The 23,609-nt window shown below is 39.6% G+C and overlaps 1 protein-coding gene across 1 annotated transcript; it reads right to left on the bottom strand.

Moving 5' to 3' along the window:
• Positions 1-291: 291 nt before the first annotated feature.
• Positions 292-22,020, bottom strand: BMS1 (BMS1 ribosome biogenesis factor). The gene is made up of 23 exons (XM_014889487.2): positions 21,949-22,020; positions 21,468-21,710; positions 20,894-21,084; positions 20,442-20,521; positions 18,844-19,032; positions 18,206-18,348; positions 16,846-16,967; positions 15,922-16,118; positions 15,058-15,194; positions 13,736-14,571; positions 12,839-12,940; positions 11,731-11,888; positions 11,120-11,201; positions 10,186-10,262; positions 8,953-9,138; positions 7,365-7,553; positions 6,624-6,804; positions 6,084-6,142; positions 4,372-4,494; positions 3,197-3,344; positions 2,185-2,360; positions 1,529-1,690; positions 292-817 (listed from the first exon to the last, which is right to left on the bottom strand). The coding sequence occupies exons 2-23, from the start codon at positions 21,641-21,643 to the stop codon at positions 581-583; spliced, it is 3,951 nt and encodes a 1,316-aa protein (XP_014744973.1). The 5' UTR covers positions 21,644-21,710; positions 21,949-22,020; the 3' UTR covers positions 292-580.
• Between the last annotated feature and the right edge of the window lie 1,589 nt (positions 22,021-23,609).

Raw genomic sequence — 23,609 nt, forward strand, 5'->3', positions numbered from 1 at the left:
GATGCAACACTATTTTGAAGATCTGCTTAAATAACCTAGTGAGAAGTGGGAAAAACTGAGATGCTTTCATTCAGGGGCAAATGATCTAAGCACAAGAGTGAGCTACTCTGATGAAAGATAAAGAATTTCCAAAACTTCTACCCAGTAACAGTTGATCTTCACACTTTTTAATAAAAGATTTGCCAAGAGCAAAATTTAGGTAATGGCTCAAAGTAAGAAACATATTTGGAGACATTCAGGGGAGTTTTTTTTCCACTGAAGTCCACTAAGACAAAATACAAAGAAACAATATTCTGCAATTGACATTAAAATACTTTATTGGCTAGATAGAATATGCAGTATGCATAGAAATATACTGAAATACAAAGTCCTCCAGAATATTCCTGTATAAAAACCACAATTCATACTTCTACATCTTATTTATATACATTACCAAATGTATTCAAGAGTGTAAGGTCATATTTGCATTTCTTTCTTGTCTTGAAAGCACATCTGGTGTAGTCCAAGGCCTTTTTGTTTCTTCAAGAGAAAATTGCATAGCTACCCTATTTCCTCATTTGGCCTGAAATCTGATGAAATTTTACATACTCTTCTCTCCTTTACTAGATCCTTTCAAGCTTGACTTCTGCCTCTTTTTCTCCCTTTGTCCCAGTATGCGATAGACTTTCTTCTTAGCCTCCTTTTGCCTCTTGAATTTCTGTTCATCCTCCTTCTGCTTAACTTTGAGATATTCTTTAAGCTGTTCCCGATGCTTTACTTTGGCTTTCTTCATCTTGTAATTATTCACTGTACTCAAAGCACTAAGTAGAGCTGATATCTAGAACAGAAAATAGACAGTCGATATACATGCAGCTCAGTTTTGGTAAGCAAGAAACAGTGTAACCTCAGCAGAGACACACATAATGAATCAGAGATTCAAGGCAAGTCCTAATTATCTCTGCACCTGTTACCCAATTTCTAAAATGGTTTAATTATTTATCCTGTAAGGAAGTTAATCAAAGCTTTAATTTTTGTGAACTCTGATTTTGGTTAGATAGCTTTTAAAAGGCTATGCCTAATTGCTACTATAGAACACTCAAACTGCAGTTTGGATCTTCTTGCCTCTGCAAGCACTCTAATTCTTAATTTTGGAAGCAGAGTATTTGCTTCAAATCCTGTCTGTGTTAATAATGCATGGCAATGACAAGTCAAATAAAAAACTGCAGCTGCCAATTTAAGTCACCCATAATATGAGAGCACTAAATCCAAGTGAAATACCTTGCAAGTGCTCTGACAAGGACAAAAGTTGTATTTAGGCTTCAGATGAGTTACTAGTCTAAAACACAGACACCATCCACTCAGTGGCAGTTCCATATACATACTATGTGCCAAACAGGAACAAAACAAATTGCAAGTGATCATTTTTCAGCAGGAACTTATATATCTTTAGCATTAGCAGTAGATTCAAGTGCTAAAACAATAGTGAGAAAAGCTTTAAACAACACATTTCCCCTTCAGGAGTCCTTGTTTGAGAGTAAGTGATAATTACCTTCTTTTCATGAGGCTCCCTGATAACAGCTGGTCTCCACTGGTCTTTTGGAGTCTTGCCTTTCTTCTCAAGATTCTTAGGCTTGTTCTTAAAAGGCAGTGCCTTCTGCAGTGCTTTAGGAATGTGGAGCTTATTGAAATGCCTCTTCTCCCTCACAATAGGCTAAAAGAATGAATACAGAACATATATGTAAGACTCATGATCTTTAAAAGCTTTTATTTAATTTTTCATCTTAGAGCGTGAAAAAAAACAAAAAAACACCACAAACAAAAAAAGAAATACACACCCCTCAAAAAAACCTCAAACCAAACAAAACAACAAAAAACACAAACCAAAAGTGATAAAACATCCTCTAACATCCTTGGACTGAACTGTAAATGGTATGTTCACCCCAATTACTAAAGCAAAGTCTCAGTAAGCTTCCAGAGAAGACTTCTACCCTGCAGATTACTTTATAAACTTTACCTGACCCACAGCAATCTGCTCTCAACTGTTTTATTTCCACCTCATGCCAGGACTGTGCCTTGTGGACAAAAATTTGAAGTCACACATGCATTTGTAGGAACATGTATTCATACTGCTCTCAGTTTGCACAGCTCTGGGACACACTGCAAATTTGACTGGTTTTAAAAAAATAAAATGAAGCAGAAATATACCTTATAGAGAGAATCCTTGTTTTGTTTCAGTTTGATGCCTCGCTCATACCTCAGCTGGCCTGTTGTCTTCATCCCACTCCAACTATCTTTCTCACCTGCTGGCTTCAGCAAGGATGTTACGGGGTTATAAAACATTGGGATAGAAACGGGATACCAGGTCCTCACGAAAACAATATCTGAAAGAAAAGGAAATGTTATTTGGCTCTAAAACAAGAGTTCATCACATCCACACTCCAAGCAAAGATTGCCTGAACAGAACAGATACTACACCCCATGCTAGCATTGTGTTTGGTATATAGACCAAATGCCTTCAACTTGTGGTAAAAGCAATGTAAACCCCATAAAGACATGAACAGCACACATTCCTGAAGAGCAGGCAGCTGAATACCATCCTGTTCATCATTCACATTCAAGAACAAGCAATAGAATTCATATATGCAGATGTGCCTGTATAATTACTGACAAAACCAAAAGAACTAACTTGATTTTATTTTGCACTATCCATGATTTTGGTGTGTTTAGGAAAACAGGTCATATAAACCCAAGTAAGTATAAACTCACATTCTCAACATCACAGTGATACTCAGCAAACACGGAGATAACTATCCTCTGTATAATTTCCCCAAAGTGCTACAAAAAAAAAGTTAACTGGAGTTATAATGCCAGTCCTTGGATTTCTCAGAGAAGTGTCCTTCTAGCACTTGCACTACTAAATTCAATTCATCATGTTCAAGGAGAAAGGCTGTGTAAAACATTAAAACCATGCTGTGTAAAAGATTAAAACACTTGAAGATACATATCTTCAAGGCTTTTCATCTGCATACTATGAGGCCTCTGAGTGAAAGAAATCCAACATAAAATCTTTTTAATTTCACTCTGCATCTCACAAGGTATTTCTTACTCTATGAATTCACATCTCAATTATCGGACTCCAGAATTCTGAGGCACAGCTTTGCAATCTGTGAAGAAGGATGAAAGTTATGTGATAACTTACATGCAACGTGCAACTTACCACTCATCAGCAACTTGTCTTCAAAAGTGGCTCTGAAAGCCCCCACGGGAGTCCGGAGGGCCTTCTTGATCTGTCCTCGGATACCGCTCACGCTGCGGATCGCTGCACCTTCAAATTTAGCCACTTCCAACTGAGAGTTAAACATTCCCTGAAAATGTCAATTATCCACCATCATTCAAGAGGCCAAGTCTCTCTCTGTGACCTATGCAGGCCACAAAAACAGAATTCCCACAGGCATATATTATAAAGAAACAGGAGAAGTATAGCATTGTCTTTAGACTAAGTGTGCTGATCATACCAAAACCCACTGAGCTGACTTTAGGTGAGCTACTGAAAGCAATCTATTTAGTCATTTATCACAGGCAAACATTAAATACATATATTTAAAATTTCAAAATAGAACATATCTACAGAAGCTTTACAGTTCTCCTTTAATGTTATTTGCTGGAAATAGGGTACTTTAAAATAAAGCAAGCTGCCTTAAGTTGCTAGTTCTGAGATTCTAATACAATACAGTTCTTGAAGGTTTGTGCTTCTTTCATATATCACAAGAAAAGCAAGGAAAAAAATCTGTCTATGCCTAGTGCAAATACTTGAGTGCTTCATTGCTGGGATCACTGCTTAGCAGCTTGCTGCTTCAGATGCAGAATAACCTAAGCTCTCCCTGAGCCTGAAAGCACAGCTAAGCACAGCAGGGAGGTCAGTGAATATTCACTTCTGCAACACTTCCTACCCCAAACACTTTTGTAGCTGTACCTGAGAAGTCTAAAGCACTGCTAGAAGTCTCCTTTGACTCCAGAGCTGAAATTTAGTGGGATTAGACTGATACTTACCAGGCACAGTTTTACATCCTCCAAAAGTGTCTGCCACTACTAATCAGTGGGTTTTAGGAAGGAAGCAGGAGGTAGGAAGGAAAAAAAATCACACTGAATGTGAACCAGGAGACTGTTCCAGAATTTTTGTCTGGTTAACAATAATTCATATTCCTTGGCTAGTAAGCAGTACTTTTAGAGATCACATGGAAGGGAGCTCAAAAAACCACAAGCAAGTCCTGAGATCCAGAACAGCATTCATCAATAACTGAGAACTTTTGCCTCAGGAAAGACAATCCCAGGTTGCATTCCTTCCTAACATCAGTACATCTGGTTTTACAGTATACATACCTATGAACTTACCTTAATAAAACAAGTGTTCTTAAAAATTTTGAATGGAAAACCAGTTAGCTTTAATTTCTTTACAATATTTATGGATTTATCTAAATCGAGCACAACTCCTGTCGCAGCAATCCTGAAGTCAGGCTGAAACATCAGAGATGAAAGACATTCTGAATGTGTATTTCTTAAACAATGAAGACACCATTTAGAATCACAGACTCATAAATTAGCTGGGATTGGAAGGTCATCTAGATGACTTCATCTAGTCCCATCCCCCTGAAGTGAGTAGCAACATCTTCCAACAGATCAGGTTGCTCAGAGCCCCATCCTGTCTGACTCTAAATATTTCCAGCTCTCTGGGCTGCAAGCTCACATGAGCACAGCATGTCCAGCCTCTGGTCCACCAGAATCCCCAAGTTCTTCTCAGCAGGGGCTGCTCTCAACCCCTTCATTGCACAATCTGTATTGACACAGCTGGGCCTGCCCCAGCTCTGGTGCAGGACCTTGCACTTGGCCTTGTTGAACGTTATGGGGTTCCCCCAGGACCACTTCTCAAAGTTTTCCTGGACAGCATTCCATTCCTCAGGCACGTCCAGCACACCACTCAGCCTGGTGGTGCCTCCAAACTGCCTGTGCCACTGATGGTCAGTGCTGATCAAACAGTGCTGCTCCCAGAACAGACCCCTGAGGGACACCACTGCACATCAGGACACTGAGCTGTTGACCACTACCCTCCACATGTAGCCATTCAACCAACTCCTCATCCACTAAACAGTCCACCATTGAATGAATCTCTTTCCAACTCCACATTTTCCTTTTAAGATTCAGAATTTCTAACCTTTACAGAAGTAACACAGCATGAAAAATGCAGACTGACTAGTACAGACTAGTTGAGGTGCTCCTGACATAATATTCCTACCATTCACTAATGATATTTCCAGAACTGCCATTCTAATTACCTTGGAAACAATCTAAAAGTCCTTGTGATCTACCTCACTATGTTCTCTTAATGAAACAGAATCTTACTCAGACAGAAAGTCTCAGAGGAGAAGTGCTTTGTGCACTGCTCTTAGGCACTATACTATGTGAAGGACACGTGATGAAAACAGCCTTTTAAAACATGTAAAAAGACAACAGTGAAATAACATATTTTAGGCATATTTTAGGAAGGAGAAAATAATCACCACTCTGATTACTGTCAATCTCATTACAATGCCATGCAAAGCTTTTGTTACCAATCATCTGCAAACACAAACCTACATTTGATTAATACATATCCAATAAAGATCATATCCAACAAATACTGCTTTAACACTATTTAAATTGGAATTATGGAATGGTTTAGTTTTGAAGGGACCTCAAAGATCATCTCATTTCAAACAGCACCTCTGCCATGGGCACCTTCCACTAGACCAGGCTGCTCACGGCTCCATGCAACTTGGCCTTGAATCCTTCCTGGAATGGGGTATCAAAAACTTCTCTGGGCAACCTGTGCCAGAGCCTCAGCACCCTCACAGTAAACAATTTCTTCCTGAAATTTGTTAAAAAAAATTCTCTCCATACAGTTTCCCACCTCAACATAATACACCTTTCAAAAGCTTGAGTCCAGCTTCTTTCTCAGTTGTTACAACTACACTGTTTTATCATAATGTAAACCTTCTTTCCAAAATATATATTTTTTGCCCAAATATCCATAGAAAGCATTAATCAACATTCTGTGGTAACAAACCTACCGTTGTGCCACTGACAGACTGAACTGCCAAAAATCCTGTCCCCTGGGGAGTGATGGGCCCTAAAAGAAAATTAAATTTAAAAACTTCTGAAAAGTTTTACTACACAGTATCTATCCCCTATTTAAATTACAAGAGCTTAAAAATACATGAAGTAAAAACGAAGAAAACCAAAGTTTAAAGCTCCCAAATTACTGCCCACATTTGAAGCCCCATAAAGGAATAGTTAACAAGAAGTTACTAATGCAAGGCTGGGCCCATAATGTGTGCAAAGTCTATCTGCACACAAATCAGGTTCCTCTTTGATATGCTAAACTTAGCAGAATGCTCAGTATTTGATTAAAAGCCAAGCAATTCACCAATCATTTAAATAATCCACACATATTAGAGAGGTGCCTATTTCCCCATACTATGAGGTGTTATTTTTTTGTTCCACGGGGACATTTCAAGAGTCCTCATTCCAAAAGCTGCATTTCCTGCTCCACCCTGCAGAGCTGGAGGCTTTTCCAGGGGCCGAGAGGCAGCAGCTGCAGCGTGGCTCACCCCAGAAGGCGGCCCCGCAGTGCATGTGCTGCGGGGTGTACTTGAGCAGCCGCTGCCGCCCGTTGTGGTCCTCCATGTAGAACATGGGCACGGTCTGGAAGCGCCTCCAGCCCAGAGACAGGATTAAGGGATCCCGCGTCTTGAGGATCTTCTTGTACCACCGGTGCTTCTTCAGGCGCAGCTGGGCAGAACACAAGGTGAACGGTGCTGTTACAGGATGGCAACAGTGATTCTGAAATTCAAGCCTTAATTTTTCAGCAATGATTGAAAGCAACTTCTAGCTACGCTAGAATTTTTTTATACATTAAGTTTTAGCTTTGTTTATCTTCAAACATTCTCACTAACATTAGGTTGCCTGGGAAGATCAATCAGTGTTTCACCCACTCAGAAGTCATGTGTGTAACTTTTCTGTAGTCACTTGTATCCAGACGATGAAGGTCAGAGGACAATTAATGTTTGCAATTTAGCAACCACAGTATCAGACTTAGGCCTGAGACACCTCTGCAGCTGAACATTAAACAACAGTAACCTTTTCTGGTTTTCCAATTAAGCCTGTAAAGATCCAGAATCTGCTCCTATAGAATGACACCTTGTGTCAAAAGCAAACCTTCTATTCAGGAGACAAGGATGGAAGTTTCTGTCTGTGTTTACTGTGTTTTCAGTACACAGAAAGCAGTAACTGCAGACACCCTGAAGCACACTGTACTGAGATAAAACACACTCAGCCCTTTGGCTACATACCTGTACATAGCCGACATTTCCTTCACTGTTGCCTAGACCTCCCAGGATGATAGGATAATGAGGATCAAAATTCAGGACAAATTCACAGGGCACATTCTCAATCTCTATTCGAACATACATCCCAGGCCTGAATCCCTCATACTGCACTCTGGTCTCATCATCTTGATCTTCAAATTCTGCTCGATTAAGCTGTGTGACAAAAAGAAAGCCACCATGTGTTTCATAAAATTCAAGTATTAACAACTTGTTCATGAAGGGCTGGTTCTATTTAAAACATGCTAACATTTATATAAATCTTTTTGGGAAAGATCTAATAGGTTCTGTGACTTTCTATTCAGAGGAAGATCTCTACCACCACAAAGCCCTTCCAATTTGAGATCCCAAGTGGGCCTGTTAGTCTGCTTGAAAGACAGTACCCAAGAGAAGTAAATGACTGAGTGATTTCAGATACAACTTTCACAATGGTGACTTTGGATTTTAAAGACACAACTGTCAGAAGCACATTTTTTGATTCAGGAGCCCAAGTACCTTTTAAAGTTAATGTTCTGATCCTTAAGGTGTCACTTTGTGAGGATGCTACGCTCCTATCTTACTATATTTTTGTGCACCCTCACACTGCATATCTTCAAAAGCTCTTCTGTACCTTATGGTAAGAAAGTAGATATTGTGCAAATATTTAAGAAGATATCCTCGTGAATGACAGGAGCCTCATCCTCCTGTTCTAGCTCCTGATGTTTAGCTACCCATAAGACACTGATTCTTTTACTGGAATATCCTTTTTACACTTTAAGTGTTCTCAGTACATCAGCATACCAGAGCTCATATTACCTTTTGTGACAGAGGCTAATACAAGCAGGTAAGGATTAGTTTAACTACTTTTTAGGGCAAAATTTTGTCAGAAGACAAGACAGTGAAGTTATTAACAATGTAAGGCAGTGTTCTCCCAAGTTAGTCAAAGAAGGAAGCTACTTCCTTTGCTTTAAGCTTCCAAGTTTTTATGTAAAAAGCAAAGGCCAAACCAACACCTCACATTCTGGACACAGTTACGCTGAAGACTTCTACCACATGTACAGTGCAATGGTCATTAATTACTTTTGCCTCAAAATAACTTCACAATTGGATGAAAAGGACTGTCACAGAGAATTTATTTATCCATTAATAACATTGCAAAAAATCACACTAAAAATAATACTAGGAAATATATGGCAGAAATTTATGTGAGGAAGATTTTCACCTTCCTACACATAAAAGGATGCCTTTTTCATTTAAAAACTTTTTATGTAGTTGCAGTTTAGATGATACATCCTGGCTTATTCAGTGATTTAAAGTATGGTTAAAAACTGCACTCAGTTTGAATTCAGCTTTCATTTGTTTGGCTTGTTTGCTTGTTTTCCTTTCCAGATAATAGAATCAGAAAGTTCAAGCATTAAAAAAATCACAAGTATGTATTTCTTTGTGTGTACTTTCTGAAATACCTCCTGAGCATCACCTGTGTCTCCAGGAAAAAAAAAAATCTTTGGGGGACAAATTCTGTGGAGCATTTTGGAAGACATATATCCAGATAAATTGCCAAATTAGCAGACTGTACCTGTGCTTGTTTATGCATTTCTTCTTTAAGATCATCAAAGTATGTGGCGTCCCCTTCATCATATTCTGCATCAAACATTTCTTTAAGTTTTCTTTTCTTTTCCATGCGCTCCTTTTTCTTTTCCTCCTCCTCAGGTTCTGGTTTGGATATTTTTTCATCTTCCTCCTCCTCTTCTTCACTTCCAGACTAATCAACAGTAAGTTGACAACATGTAAAATGGTTCACTGAAAACAACCCATTCTGATCAACAGTTTGATAGATATTACTAAACAATACTTTTATAGATATTATTAAACAATGCTTTCTTATAGCATCTATTATTAGACACTTGAAAAACACTTCAACTTTAGACAGAGATTAGTAAGCTATTCATACAAGGAAACATAACTTCAGCAAGGACCAGAAGATCTCATGATCTAATCATATTCCTTTTCACTGAAAAAACTTTCTTGACTAAAAATCAATTTAACATGAGGGAACAGACCCTAGAACTGACCTAGCTGTGATTCTACAGCTAATATAAGCATATGTAATACAGGAGGTAAAAAAAGTAATTGTTGATAGCAATAAATATGCTGGAAGGCAGCAGTCTAGAGACCAGGGAGGAGGAAGTTTGTTCACAGACCATTTGAAAACTGCCAAATTTATGCCATTACAATGTCTCTGCAATTTTACAATGAAATGCAAAGCCATCAAGATGTTCAGTCCAAAAAGAAATTGATTTTTCAGTTTGTACTGTCACAGACAACTACAGTTCTGTTATTGGAAGATATCCAAGCCACAACATAAAATTGCTTCCACCAACCTCCTTTATGCAGATAAGAGGAATGAACCAGGAAACTCTGTCAAGTTTCCACAATTTGCTGTGTTTAAACGGAGTGCTATAATCTTCTGCATCAGATGAGAAGACATAGTACAAACAGTTATGATTACATTTGGTTTTAAAATACTTCTGTCATGCCTCCAGATCCTCCAGCTCTTGATTAAGCCTGACACCTACTGTTAAATAAGTGAGGTGACTTCTATATAATTAACTATAAACAAAAATTCAGGCTCAGGCTAAAAACATGCCACTCTAGACAAAGTCAGAAATACACATACCTTTTCTTTCCTGTTCCCACTGATTTCCTTCCTATTGATTCCATGAACACTGAATATATTACATAAGAAGCCTATCACTTAATAAGAAACTCACACCTATGTTACTAATGAACATAAAAATGCAGATCAGACCTGCTCTCCTCCAGCAGCAGCCTTTCCTTTGTGCACAACCCCAGTTTCCAGATCTTCAAAATCTCCATACAGCTCTTCTGCAACAATAAGTACCCAAGACATGTGAGCGTTAGTTCACCATTTTTTATTCCCATCAAATTTTATACATTTGTTCTGCCCTCTCTACAGCTTCAGTTGAAAATTCCAAGCTAAATTCAACGTGGGTCCTCCTTTATCCTTTCAGAATCCTTACAATTTAAAAAAATGTGAAGAAAGTTTAGATCATTCCAAAGGACTCCCAATACATTAGTTTACACTCTAATGACACAAGACACCAGCGGAGCAATTGAGCTCCTATATTTAATTAAACAAAATAAATATAGCTGACAGTTTTTAAGTTAAAAACATATTCTTATTAAAGCCTGTTAAACCACAATCATGACACACGTAAGATACAGCCACATCATTCAAATGTTTAAAGTGTTTCCTAATTATAAAAAAAACCAAACAAAAACAACACCTCCAAAACATCTGAAGATAGATCTCACTTTTCAGCCAAATGTGAATGGCAAGGTTGTCTTCCCAATAAAGAATAGTTTCTGTTTATTTCTACCATGACTATCCAAAAGAATAAACCATGTATGATGAATAGATGAAGTCAGATACATGACTCAAAGCTAGCATGTCCAAGTGTTGAGACTAAGTACTTCATTTTTTAATTTAAATTACACACTCTATTTTTTGTTAAGTAAATTTCCAGAATGTGCCTACTGTTTCTACAGAGACTTACAGCAATGTGTAATTATGTTAGTATCTATATAATAATTAATATAATAGTTTGAAAAAAACGGCAAGTATAGCACTAAGGCAAAATATTCTATACACGTAACTAAAAAGTCATACTTTTCTTAAAAATCCTGTATACATGAATCATTTTCAGAAGTGTTACACATACCATCTTCCTCCAACAGCTTTGCTGCATCTTTATCATCCTCCCACTTTCCAGTAACAAAGCAGTCCCGAATACTGCTCATAACCTGCAAAATAAGTGTCATTGCCTTGCACAGCTGCAGCTTATCATCAACAGAAATGTTCCCCAAGACATTCCCCACTCCCCCATCAGAGATACCACCTCAGAGACAATTCTCATGTGCAGCTCCACATCAAGACACCATTACCAACACTGCACAATGCCTCCCCAAAAGCAGAATTGTGGACCCAGTTTAATTCTTGCCCAAAGGTCTTTGCACTACCAAAATCTCTACCCTACATTGTATTTTTGCTTGGGTGTCCCCTGCTTTTTACTTTTTGGTAAATAAAGAACAAACTATTATCTACCAAATATTCAAGTGAGACAAGCATTAAATTGATTTACTGAAACTTGCCACTCTTGTAAGAACAAACCTTGGAATCTGTTACTTATAGTGACAGCAAGTGGCAGAATCTAAGACACTGTGGCCATAGCTCCCACAGGTCTGTTTCAATGACAACTCAGTCACACTTTATGAGACACAGCCAGGACAGAACCAGTCAGGATACACAGAAGCAATTATCCAATGGCATCACCTCTTCTAAATCCCAATCTTGTGGCTTTTCTACCAGGAATTTGGAGCAGTCGAGAGCATCAGCCTTCTGTCTGGATGCTTTGTCAGGACGGCTGACACGAAACAAACCTCCAAGTTCATCATCTGCACCCTCGCTGTCCTGGTCCTCATCCTCGACAGCTAAACCAAACACAGAGGCTGTGATGATTTATTTCCTCCAGAGTACATGCATGAAATTCATTAACCACCTCTCTCCTTATGTTTCCCAACAGCTGCAGCAGTTTGAAGAAATAAAAGAACCAAACTGGAACAGTTTTAAATGTAAAAGCCTGAAGAAAAAGGTACACTGATCCAGTTGTTTTCCTAACTGGAATTATACTTTAAAAATATTGCCCAATAAGTAAACAGAGGATGCTTGTTCAATATCACAAATTGGAACAATATCAAAATGATCTCTGAACAGGAAGGACATTAAGCACGCCTGTAAATCAAGAATACCAGACTGGAGAATCTGTCAGAAAGTCTTCCCACACCTGCACTGTGGAAGGTTTACAAAAGCCAAATTCTCATCATGTTCTGCAAAGGTTCTCAATGAGCTCAATGAGAGTTGTACACTCAGACAACCATTGGAAAAGTTGTGAATGAAACATACACAAATTACATAAATAGCAATTTTTTCTTCCTTTTAAGCCAGCCATTTTTCTCTTGACTGATGATACTAAGTCATGGCTAAGAGACTCTTCCACGATCACTGTGAGACAGAAATTCCTGAAACCAGCCAACAGACAACATCCCTTTATGAAACACAATTACCACAATGGGTTTGCATAATATCCATCAGATGATTACATAAATGACCAAACCTTAAATGTTTGGAAGAAATAACTGTACCAGAAAACATGAGTAACAACTGAGTAGTCTGGAAAATGAACTCAAAATGCTTTTTATGGGAAAAGTAAAAACTGTCTTCTTATTACAATTATTAGTGAAAATGAGCATCAGCAATTAAAAAGTCAATTAACTCTCCTCAAGCCTCCCACCAAAAGACAGTGCCCAAACATTCAGACTTGGAAACTGGTAACAGCTAAAAGCCACCATATACTGAGACAAGTTTCCAAGCAGATCTGTACCTGTTCCATATACAAGTTTACGAAGATTGGGGGTTGATCGCTGCTGTCTTAGGAAGGCCTCAGCTGCCTTCTGTGTGAGGTCCTCTTTCCATTTAAGTGCACCTGAAAAGGGAAAAAAATCGTATTCTATCTCCAAAAAAGAACAAGAATCAGAAATTACAAAAATAATTTAAACAAGGACATGACAAGAGGCTTAAGCAGTGTAGACAGAACCCACAGTTTCTTTTTCTCATACTCCATATATACACAGAAGCATAAATTGTAGATAACAAATTATACCTCTGATTTTTTTTTTTTGACAGAATTTTAAAATCTTATTAACAACAGTAACACATTTGATCATGTTCACCACGATACATGTCTTCTTCACAGATTCACAGAATGGTTGAGGTTGGGAGGGATTTCTGGAGGTCTCTGTGTCCAGTCCCACTGCTCAAGCAGCAGCACCTAAGGCAGGCTGCTCAGCACCATGTCAGGATCACATTTTGAACATCTCCAAAGATGGAGATAGCTGTTCCAGTGCTCAGTGAGTAGCTAACACATCTTAGTGTTTTAATATTTCTAGATGTAATAGAGCATCATAATTTGTTTTACACACATAGCTATAAAGATTAAAGAGAAGTATATGCAAAATCAATGAAGTTTTGTTTATAGAATGAATCACCTCTGTTTTAGAGGAAGGAAACCTGACATTGCATACTACAATGCAATTGAAAGGCTTAATAGCAAGTATTTCAAGCTTTCCTAACTTGAAGTTTTGCTACTTAAGAATTATATATAAATACTTATACCTATACACATATATATGATAGGCAACATTATGGAGTATTTACTAATTATATCCTTTAACAATTAATACAATTAAAGTGGACAGTAAAAATTAAAGTTATACTCTACCTGTTGTGTCAGCAGAAAGATCTATTTTTTCTTCATACTCCTCTTCTTCTCTCAGCAAATTCTCCACATCATCATCCTCAGTATCTACAATTTTAACTTTAGTCTGTCTAACACTATCAGCTTTCTTTGGTTGATCACTGTGCTGAAATCCATTCCTATTTGACTCTTCAGCTTCTAATTCCTCCTGTGATCCTCCTTCATCATCACCCTCTTCAAGGGAAGAGTTCTCATCCTCAGATTCTGATGCCTCTTCTGCAGTGCAGTTTCCCGAATCTGTAGTGAGCGCTGCTTTTGTTTTGGGACTGTGCTCTGAGATTTGTGATTTCGTTTCTGTACATTCACTATTCATGGCATGCTGCTTAGATTCAGCTCTTTTATTTGCAGCCTCAAATTCACTGTCTGAGCCTTCATCTTCACAAGTCCTTTGTAAGTCCCCTTCCTCCTCATCCTCCTCATCTTCCTCCATCTCACTGTCCTCAGGGGCAGTTTCTCCTTCTTCTCCAGAGCTGATCTCCAGATCATCATCACTGTCTGCAAATGCTGGTAGCTCATTCACAGCTTCTTCCTGAGCCACCTCTGTTTTCAGACGCTTGGCTCTCCTAACAGCCATCCCTTCCTGTAAGAGCACTCTCTCACTTTCTTCCTCAGCATCATTTTCATCATCACCATCACTTCCATCTTCAGACACTGCTTCTTCTTCATCTTCTTCTTCTTGGTCATCTTCCTCATCACTTGCTACATCATCATTTTCCTTCTCGTCATCTTCAAACACGGCCTTCCGACGAACTCTTCCAGTCTTCACATCCACCTGCCTCTCTTCTTTTGGCATCACAAACCTGTTTTCCCAAACACCACATTTGGGGTAAGATGGTAAAGTAGAAGAAAATTGTAATAAAAGAATGAAGCTTCGTGTTAATATTTTTAAACAGTTCTATGGCTTTTCTTTCAAATAAAGTGAATTTATGTAGACCATTAGAAAGGCACTCGTGTTCTTTAACATCTTCTTATTCAAGAATATTGAATGCCATAGACAAAAATAATTCCGAGAAATTTCTTCATTTTCCGTGGAATGAATTAGGACAGAAATGTTACTTGTATCAGCAAGAAATTCCTGGAAGGCAGGACTACACTGCTGGCAAAACTTTCTAGTACCAATTATTTCTATCCCAAAATACAGTGTGACATATGAGTAATCTCAGAAGAGGAAGAATCAGACAACGTGTCATTTTATTAGCTGCGCTCTACTGAGATTTTTTCCTAACTTAGAGCCTGAAATTAGATATTCATTCATGCTCAAACACTGCCCAGCATTCAAAACTTACTCTTGTCCTACATCTTCTGAACCCAAGGGTGCAGAGTCCATGAACAGAGACACCTTACTTGATGCCATCTTAACATCAATGGCTGAGTGTGTGGAGATGAGGCTCTGAACAAGTTCGTGATTTGGCCTCACTTCCTCCTGGAAAGACAGGATTTTTTACTTTTCATTAAATTGAATAAACAAATGTCTAATGACAGCTATCAGTCTAAACCATCTAATGACAGCTATCAGTCTAAACCAGCAGAAATAAGCACATGCAAAAAAAAATTGTAAAGCATTTTAAAGAGACATTTTCTCAGAATAGAATAGCAAGATCACCCTTCCCCTCTTCACATTTCAAGAATATCTATAATATCAACCCAAGAATTAAAATTAAAGAGGGACTCCTTTACAATATGCAACCACTACAGTAAATACCAGCAAACATATTATTATAGACCCAAAGGTATGAAACATTTAGCACAATACAGGGGAAAAAAACTGTAATAATTGGTTTATAGGCAAATCCTTTTCTTTCTCCATTTGACCAGTCAAATCCTTAAAGTCTTTGCCCAACAATCACCATGCCCTGCAAAGTAAGAGTGATAATAGTCCAGGAGATTTCATAAATCTTACATCCATATTTAGGAAGTTATTACATAAACTTTAGGTACTTAATATTAACTGATTTTCCAATTTGTACAATAACAGATAATAAAAATATCTCTTCTCTGAAATCCCTGAAGGAGAAAAGAACTAATTACCCACTGTGGAGAGATAAGGACTGATTATTTTAATGAAGCTTAATTTTAGACACTCCTTTTGGCTTTAAGGATAAAAACTACATTTTCTAAGAGAATTCAAATCACCAAAAACATTCTTTTACCTCTTCTTTTTCATGAGCATGGCTCCCACCAAGGTCAATGTAAACAGCATCTTTATCATACACAATACCCCCCACTCCTGACAGAGGGGCATAGACGAGCTTCTCTTTCTCATTTAAGGAACGCTTCTTCTGCTGCTCTGGGAGAGCACAGGGGTCTGGCAGGAAACTCACATCACTTACAGTGAAGTCTCCTACACCTGAGGGGACAGACAAAAGGAAGCAAAGTTTGCACAACGTTTTGATTCTGAAATTCGGGCAATTCACCATAAAGGGATTCAGAACCTACCTTCCCCCCCAAAAACAAGAAAACAAACAAACCCAAACATTGTGGCATTCAATGATTCATCAACAGGAAGCTCTGTGCTAAACATCCAATTCCTCTGCCTTACCACTGAACTTAGACAAAGACATAAATTCACCAGAATCCTGCAAAGCTTTGTTTGTTTCTTTGCTTGTTTTCAAATGACAAAAACAGCAACTCGCTCTTCTGAGTAGGTCTGTAAATTTATTATTACAGTATTTTTTAATTTAAACTTTTTAATCATTCTCTTAAAATATTAAATTATTCAATTCTGACCATAAGAAATATATTACATAATTTACATCATTCAAATTTACTTTTCATTATTAGGGCTGGTACGTATTACATTTTAAGCACCTTTTAACGTGATACACCTTTGAAAAACTTTAAATACAGTGAATAATGTGTTTATCAGTAGAACAAAAGTGCAAAATTAAAAGCAAAACTAACTACAAGATTTATTTTCACAAAAACATGCTTTACAAAAAAAATTCAAAAACGGAACAGGTATTTAGAAAGCCGAAAAATCTGTTGCATAACATACTTCGAAGATGCAAATAATATCAGCTATTTTGTTTTTCACAGATCAGTACAGAAAGAGTTCTAAGACTCTGATCAATTACCTGGCATATGAATTTGACTTTTGTTTTTCAGGTGTGCTCCTCTCAGGTATCCATACAGTGATATCTTCCTGTCACATTTGGGATTGATTCGAACATCCTCTGGGTTTGTCAGCTCTTCCATTCTACTCAACATTTAAAATTACAGTTAAAATACCCAGAGTTCCAATGGCAATTTTTCAGAAAAGGCAATTTAAGAAAAGAGAACATCACTGCTGCCACTGCATGATCTGCAGACTCTAATAATCAAAACTGAATTATCATAAGAAAGAAAATAATCGTGGGGGGAAAAAAAAGATCATCTAAAAACATTTCAGAATTGTATTTTAAAAGTTGCATAATTATGTTCAACAAATTTCCAGAAGGTTTACTGACACTTCACTGAGCAGGTACTGCTTTCTTAGCACATTTTAACTACTCTTTATCAGCTTTGCACACACAACCCTCCTCTAATCAATTTCACCATCAGAGGGCAAACAGCTGAATGTCACATTCCCTGCAGCCACACAACACCTTCTTTTCCCTAAGAATGGTGGTGAGAAACACAAAAGCTATCACAGAAAAAAGAGTGGTTGCTTGCAGGCAGAGGAGGGGGAAACTCCTTTTTATACTGCACATGGGAGGCAGCACACAGAGCCAAGGAAGGGAATGGGGGACACAATCTGGCTGCAGATCAACTTAAAGCTGACCCACCAGGAAACTGCAACAGTTACAGCGACCTAAAACAATGTTACTGAAAAACTGCAGAATGTGCCCTTGCATTTTCCCTCTCTGCTTTCTGTATTTTGCAGGGCTTTGCACAATGTTTATCTACTCTGACAATTTTTCCTGAAGAATTAGAGCTAAAGAGGCTCATTCAAGGCACCTTGGATTATTGTGAGAGTTTAGTCATAACTGTAAGCATTCTGGCAATAAAATATGAAAGGTGAGGTAATTTCTCAGGCAGGCAAAGCTGCCATCAAGATAACTTTCACGTTTCAAAGAGACCGTGAATCAAATGCTATACAAGGAGATGGAGCAGAAGGGATATTCCAGGGAACTCAGGACTAATTCACCAGCTGTTGTTTAATCACTAAAATGCTGTTTCTTTTCCACAGAAATTCAGTATAATCACCAACAAGCACGATTATTTTAACTATCCTGTGTTTCAAAAGTACTTACAATATACCAGAGGTGTGTACATGATGTGACACAAGTGAAAACTGAACAGCACAAACCTGCAGAGGTGCCTTCCCTTCCCAAAGCCACTCAGGGAACACCAAACACCCATTCACACACAGAGCTGAGGGCTGATAGCACAGCTTTTTCAAACAGCAAGGTGCTACCCATGCTGAGATTGAAAAACAGAGAGAAAAACACACACCTGTCTGCAAGAACATACGGGTGAGATGTTTGCCAGGTGAGAGGCCGGAATTTCATAACCGAGATAAAACGCCCCAAATTGTGAATTTCCTGCTTTTGATATTCTCCATGAACCATTCCAGACAAATAAAACAACTTAGCACCCTAAACACATTAAAAAGACATAAAAACATAAAAAGTTCAGGTTTTTGAGTTTTTTGTTAGTTTTATGGATGTTAATAAGAACGAGATTAGTAATGCAAATCTAATTCGTAAATCTTAATTGAAAATTTCACATTACAATTGGTTCTGAAAGCTCAAACTAACCAGTTTACTTCAACATGAAAATTGTCCCCTAAATCTTAATGGAAAACTATTCACATCCTCAAGACCTGGTACAGACCTACAAACAGCTCCTTCTTGCACAGCACCTGCATAACGGACTTAGCAGCAAATTTAGCAGCTTATCACACTGGGATTCAGAATAATCACATATTTTAGCAAACAGAAGGAAGATGAAACAATCTAACACAGTATCAACATTGCTCACTTACCTATTTAAAAGATGTAAGAACATAATAAACACATAAGTATCAATCCAGCTTTAATTTAGCTTCCATAAAGCAAAATATATGAAAAAAATAATGTGAAATGTCATACCGGATACACTTCAGTCCAGAATCTGTGCTTTAACTTCTTTTTAGTCTTCTTTAATTGTTTGTTGTTCTTGAATGTGTCCAAGTGGGTTAGAACTCCCATAATTTTGGGAAAGCCGTGTACCTGGCAGATGTTCAGGAATTCAAATGTCTCCATCTCAAATCCAAAGCTGGCATCAATGAGCATTAGAACCTGTAAATACAATATTCACATTTCACTACAGCAGTACCACATGACCACACCTTTAAACTCTTAAGCTCCTCAGGAACCAAAATTTTGCAAAAAGGTTATGTACTTTAATTCATATACCCTGAAAACCAACTGTGGCTTTTAATTTGAAGTATGGAACTTGGCTGCTGAAGATGTTCTAGACACTCTGGGAATGCAGTAGCATTCACTATTATAATAAGATGTGAACAAGGGTTTACCTGGTGAATGTAAAACACACAAAATTTATTATCTTCCAAGATTTTCAGGAACATCTTAGGAAACTAATAAAACTCTTACATCTCTGTCTTGGATACACTAATGCCACTAATGCCAAGTCTTTCAAAAAATCTAACCAACTTTTTTCCCTTGTTGCAACTGCTGTTACACATCACTAAAATGCATTGACACAGGGAAACAGCAGCCAACAGTCACATTAAAATGGAAAATAAAGTTGGTTTAGGGTCTTAACAATAAAGAACTTAAAGCACACAAGAACTGATGACAGATCTTCAAGCACTGATGTGACCTCAGCCCCCTAACTATAAATCCAAACAGATTCTCAGAACCACCACGTGCACACAGAACCCGAAACATCCACCAAACACACTAACAGAAAAATTTGTATTGTTTGGTACATCTCCCTTACTCAGTAGAAAACATAAAAGTAGAAGAATATCTAGATCAGTGTATACACGTATTTAGATATTTATATAGTTAATACTTAGACAAGAATCCCAATATCTAATCAGCTGTGAATAATATGCTCCAAATCCACATGTAAACAAATCTACAAACAAATTTGTTCTAAACAAATGGATCATGCACTGGATTAGCAGGAGCAGCTGATGTAATCTCTTGTTCCAAAAGTTGCAAGCAAATTACAAAAGTGACCACATTCCACTGAAATCAGTTGTATTACTATCTAAGATTCTTCATAGATGGAGACTTCAGAGTGCATAAAAAACCCAACTAGTAAACTAATACATATTTCTACCTTGAACATTGGTTGAAAACTTCTTGACTAGAAATCATTTTCAGATTTTATATGACTTAACCAAATTCCTTAATGAGAAGTCACTGTGTCACCTTGGATTGTCACAATGTCTTCCACTAAAAGTTTATGAGTTACATTAGCAAAGAAGTTGAACAGCATTTCCCTTCTCTCACATCCTCCCCACCACCACACACACACACTTTAGTTTCCCCCACCCGCCTGGGGTTGCTCCAGAACATAAGAACAAAGAGCTCAGGTCTTGCTCTCTTTGAAACCAAACAGTTTTTCTTTGACAGCAAAAAATGTGTTGAGAAATCAGACACTGGTCCAGTGTCCAGTCAAAAGAAGTATTTTCAATATAAATTATAGTAGAAATCACATTCCATTGTTAACTTACCAAATCAGCAACTTTAGCCAGGTCAATCATTGTGTTAATGTCACATCCACATTCAATAATGGTCAGCCGGCGCTTTTTACCTGAAAACAGAATTAAGCATCAAAAACTGAAACAGAGGGAGCAAAGCAATTAGCACAATTTTCTTTTCAGGTCACATTCCTGAAGTTCCTCCAGGGCATCTGGAACTCAGATTCTGGTCAAGCATATACATTATCCAACATGCATCACTGTAGAAGTGTCTGTTTTTACCTGTTTATAATTCTGCTAAAATATAAATTTTAAATTTAAAATTATCAGATCTTCTTCTCCTGCATGTATGCCAGATCACACATTCAAATGATTTCTTCATAATGACCAAAAATTATGAGAAGATGAACACATCCCAGCTCTCAAAGCAAAACAAGTGAGGAGTGCAAAGGAAGCAGTTCCATTTCTCCTGTCTTAGTTCTCACCTGAAACAATTGTAACAGGACCCCGGATTTCAACCAGCTTTTGCCTTGTGAAGTTCTTAATGAGACACTTTATTACAGTGCTCTTCCCAACCTTGGGAGGGCCAACCACAACCACCACCACGGGAGGTGGCTCCAGAGGAGTCCGGTCAACTACGGGAATGTGATGCTTTTTAGTCTTCAGATCCTGAGTTCTGAGAAGAAATTTGTAATAAATAAATACAGGAATGGCATGGATAGTTATATTTCAAAGTCATCTACTATTTCAAAGTCTTCAGTATTTGCAAAAGCTTGAACACAAAGGTTGAGCACAAGCACAGATACCAGGAACTCCCACTGAGTCTGAGGAGCTATTCGGTTTTCTATTGATTAACACAGTGTAATCAATGTAACAGAGACGTACAAAGCACCCCACTTCTGACACACATTCAACCTGACTGGGTGAATGAACGCTAGGCAGACACGCCAGTGACAATTACAGTCTGTGTATTTCTATACAAAGTAACAGAGAAACCCCAGGCAACTCCCAGCCCTCCAGCCGCCTCTGCACACTCTAGAGCCAGCTCCCACTTCTCACCGATGGAAAGTCCTGGCCATCCGCACAGCGGACTGGACTGTAAAGGCCTTGGGGTTTCTCTTCCGTGCATTCTCCTCATCTCCTATTCCCAGGTCATTGAGATAACGTTTCCTTTTCTTCTCTGCCTTTGGCCCGCTATGCTTTGCACGATGCTTCTTCTTCTCTTTTTCCTCCATCTTACTCGTTCAACAGTTGTTTATAAGCAGTAAGATTCCAAGTCCCTCCGTGTGACAGCGGGCGCAGCTGGCACAGGAAGAGAGCACAGTTAGCACACAGCACACCACCTGGAGAACACCGTGCAAGCACTACCAGACCCAGCTCACGGAGCTCACTCACGCCCTGCCCGGTGCACGGCAGCCCCCGGGCCCTGCACTCCCGGCCCAGGGCAGTGTGTACCGGGCTGCTGCCCGCCACACCGCGGCCCTCAGCTGGCGAACGGGTCCTGTCGAGAGGCTGCTCCCCACGAGCAGCCACCACACACCTGTGCTGTGCCGTGGGCCCCGGTCCTGCCCGCTCCGACGCTGTCCCCCGGCCCGGTCCAGCCGCCCGGCCCACGTGTGCCAGCACCGGCGGCTCCGCTGCGGAGCCTCCCTCTCGGAAACAGCGGCTGCACGCGGGGTTCCGGGCGCGGCGGAGCGCTATTGCCGGCGCACACGCTGTCACACAGCGGGAGGGTGGCGGCGGCCGCACTAGGAATGAGAACGGGAATGAGAACCGGGATTCGGCCCCTATGCGCGTGTTTAGGAATCAATTACTCTCCTGCACACTTCTATGAAAGCCCGCGTAGCTGCCCGGAGGGGCCGGCCCCACAGCACCCGGAGCGGAGGAGGTGTGTGGGGACCTTCAGCTGCCCGCGGGTTCGGGACAGCCCCCGTACGAACTGGGAGATGCCGCCCCAGCAATCACTGTGAGAAAAATAAAATATAAATCCTTGCCAAGGACGATGGGAGGACGAACAAGTCGGAGGGTAAAAGCCTACGAAGAGCTTTTCAGTGCAATGAACTCGGACGGAATCACAGAACCGCAGAAACAGCTGGGATTGCAGCTCCGAGCCCCCGGGGCCATCGAGCCCAGCCCGTGGCCGAGCACTGCCGGGCCAGCCAGGTCTTGGCACTGAGTGCCACGTTCCCTTAAAACTCCGGGGACGGGGACTCCACCACCACCCTGGGCAGCCCATTCCAGTGTCTGATTACTTTCTGTGAAGAAATTCTTCCTAATTTCCAATCTAAACCTCCCCTGGAGCAGTTTAACACTATTTCCTCTCCTCCTGTGGAGAGGTGGGGGCATTTTGCAGGTCCTGAGCCCCGCACCCACAGGGACAAGACCAGGCACGCAGAGGGCAAGGTAGCCCAGGTGAGAAGTGAGGCATTGTTTTATCTCAGGTCTGTGCCCTGCCTGAAGGTCAGTCCCTCTGAGGTGCAGGCCCTGCTCAATGAAGTGAAGAGTTCTCCTGTCTCAAAGTGGAGATTTGCCTTATGGCAAGGACCAGCGAGGGGCAGGGCTGCTAAAGAGGTGTCCGGGCTGTGAACTGCTCCCTCTGTGACGCTGGCCCCATCCTGCCGCCCACGCAGGTGGCTTCCAGCTGGACTTGCAGAGCCGTGGCTGTCCCGCTGGGCCTGCTGCTGGAGGGGCTGGCTGTGAAGGAAGGAATGTGATTTGCATAATGAGGAGCTCGGGACACCCTGCCGTGGAGTAGGCCCGGGCTGACTGTGACATTGGTGAATTTGGGTCCTCACGATCTCTTTGACAAGTTATGTAGAAGAAAATATTTTTCAATATTTAGCGTGCAAAATCCTCCCTTCTTCTATATACAGGAGCATTTTACAGGCAGTAGAAGAGTAGTTCAGCTACTGAACACGTTTGGTTCCTACCCCAGCTCTTAGCATCACCTACTCGTATGACAGCAGAGATGCTGTTGGCAGGCAAGCCCAGGGGAGGCTACAATACCATCACTGTGGAAGTACCTCCTGTGTGTTGAATAAGCATTCTCATTAAGATAGTGTTATGAGGGAGAGGGTATACGTAAATAAATAAGTCAATGATTTTTTCTCCAAAAATTTACTATGAGTCATATATACAATTATAAATACAATCATCTCTTTGTCCTTCACTCTCAAATACAACTTGTGTTCAAAGTGGCTT

This window comes from Sturnus vulgaris, chromosome 8 (assembly GCF_052056855.1).
Source record: "Sturnus vulgaris isolate bStuVul1 chromosome 8, bStuVul1.hap1, whole genome shotgun sequence".
NCBI lineage: Eukaryota > Metazoa > Chordata > Aves > Passeriformes > Sturnidae > Sturnus > Sturnus vulgaris.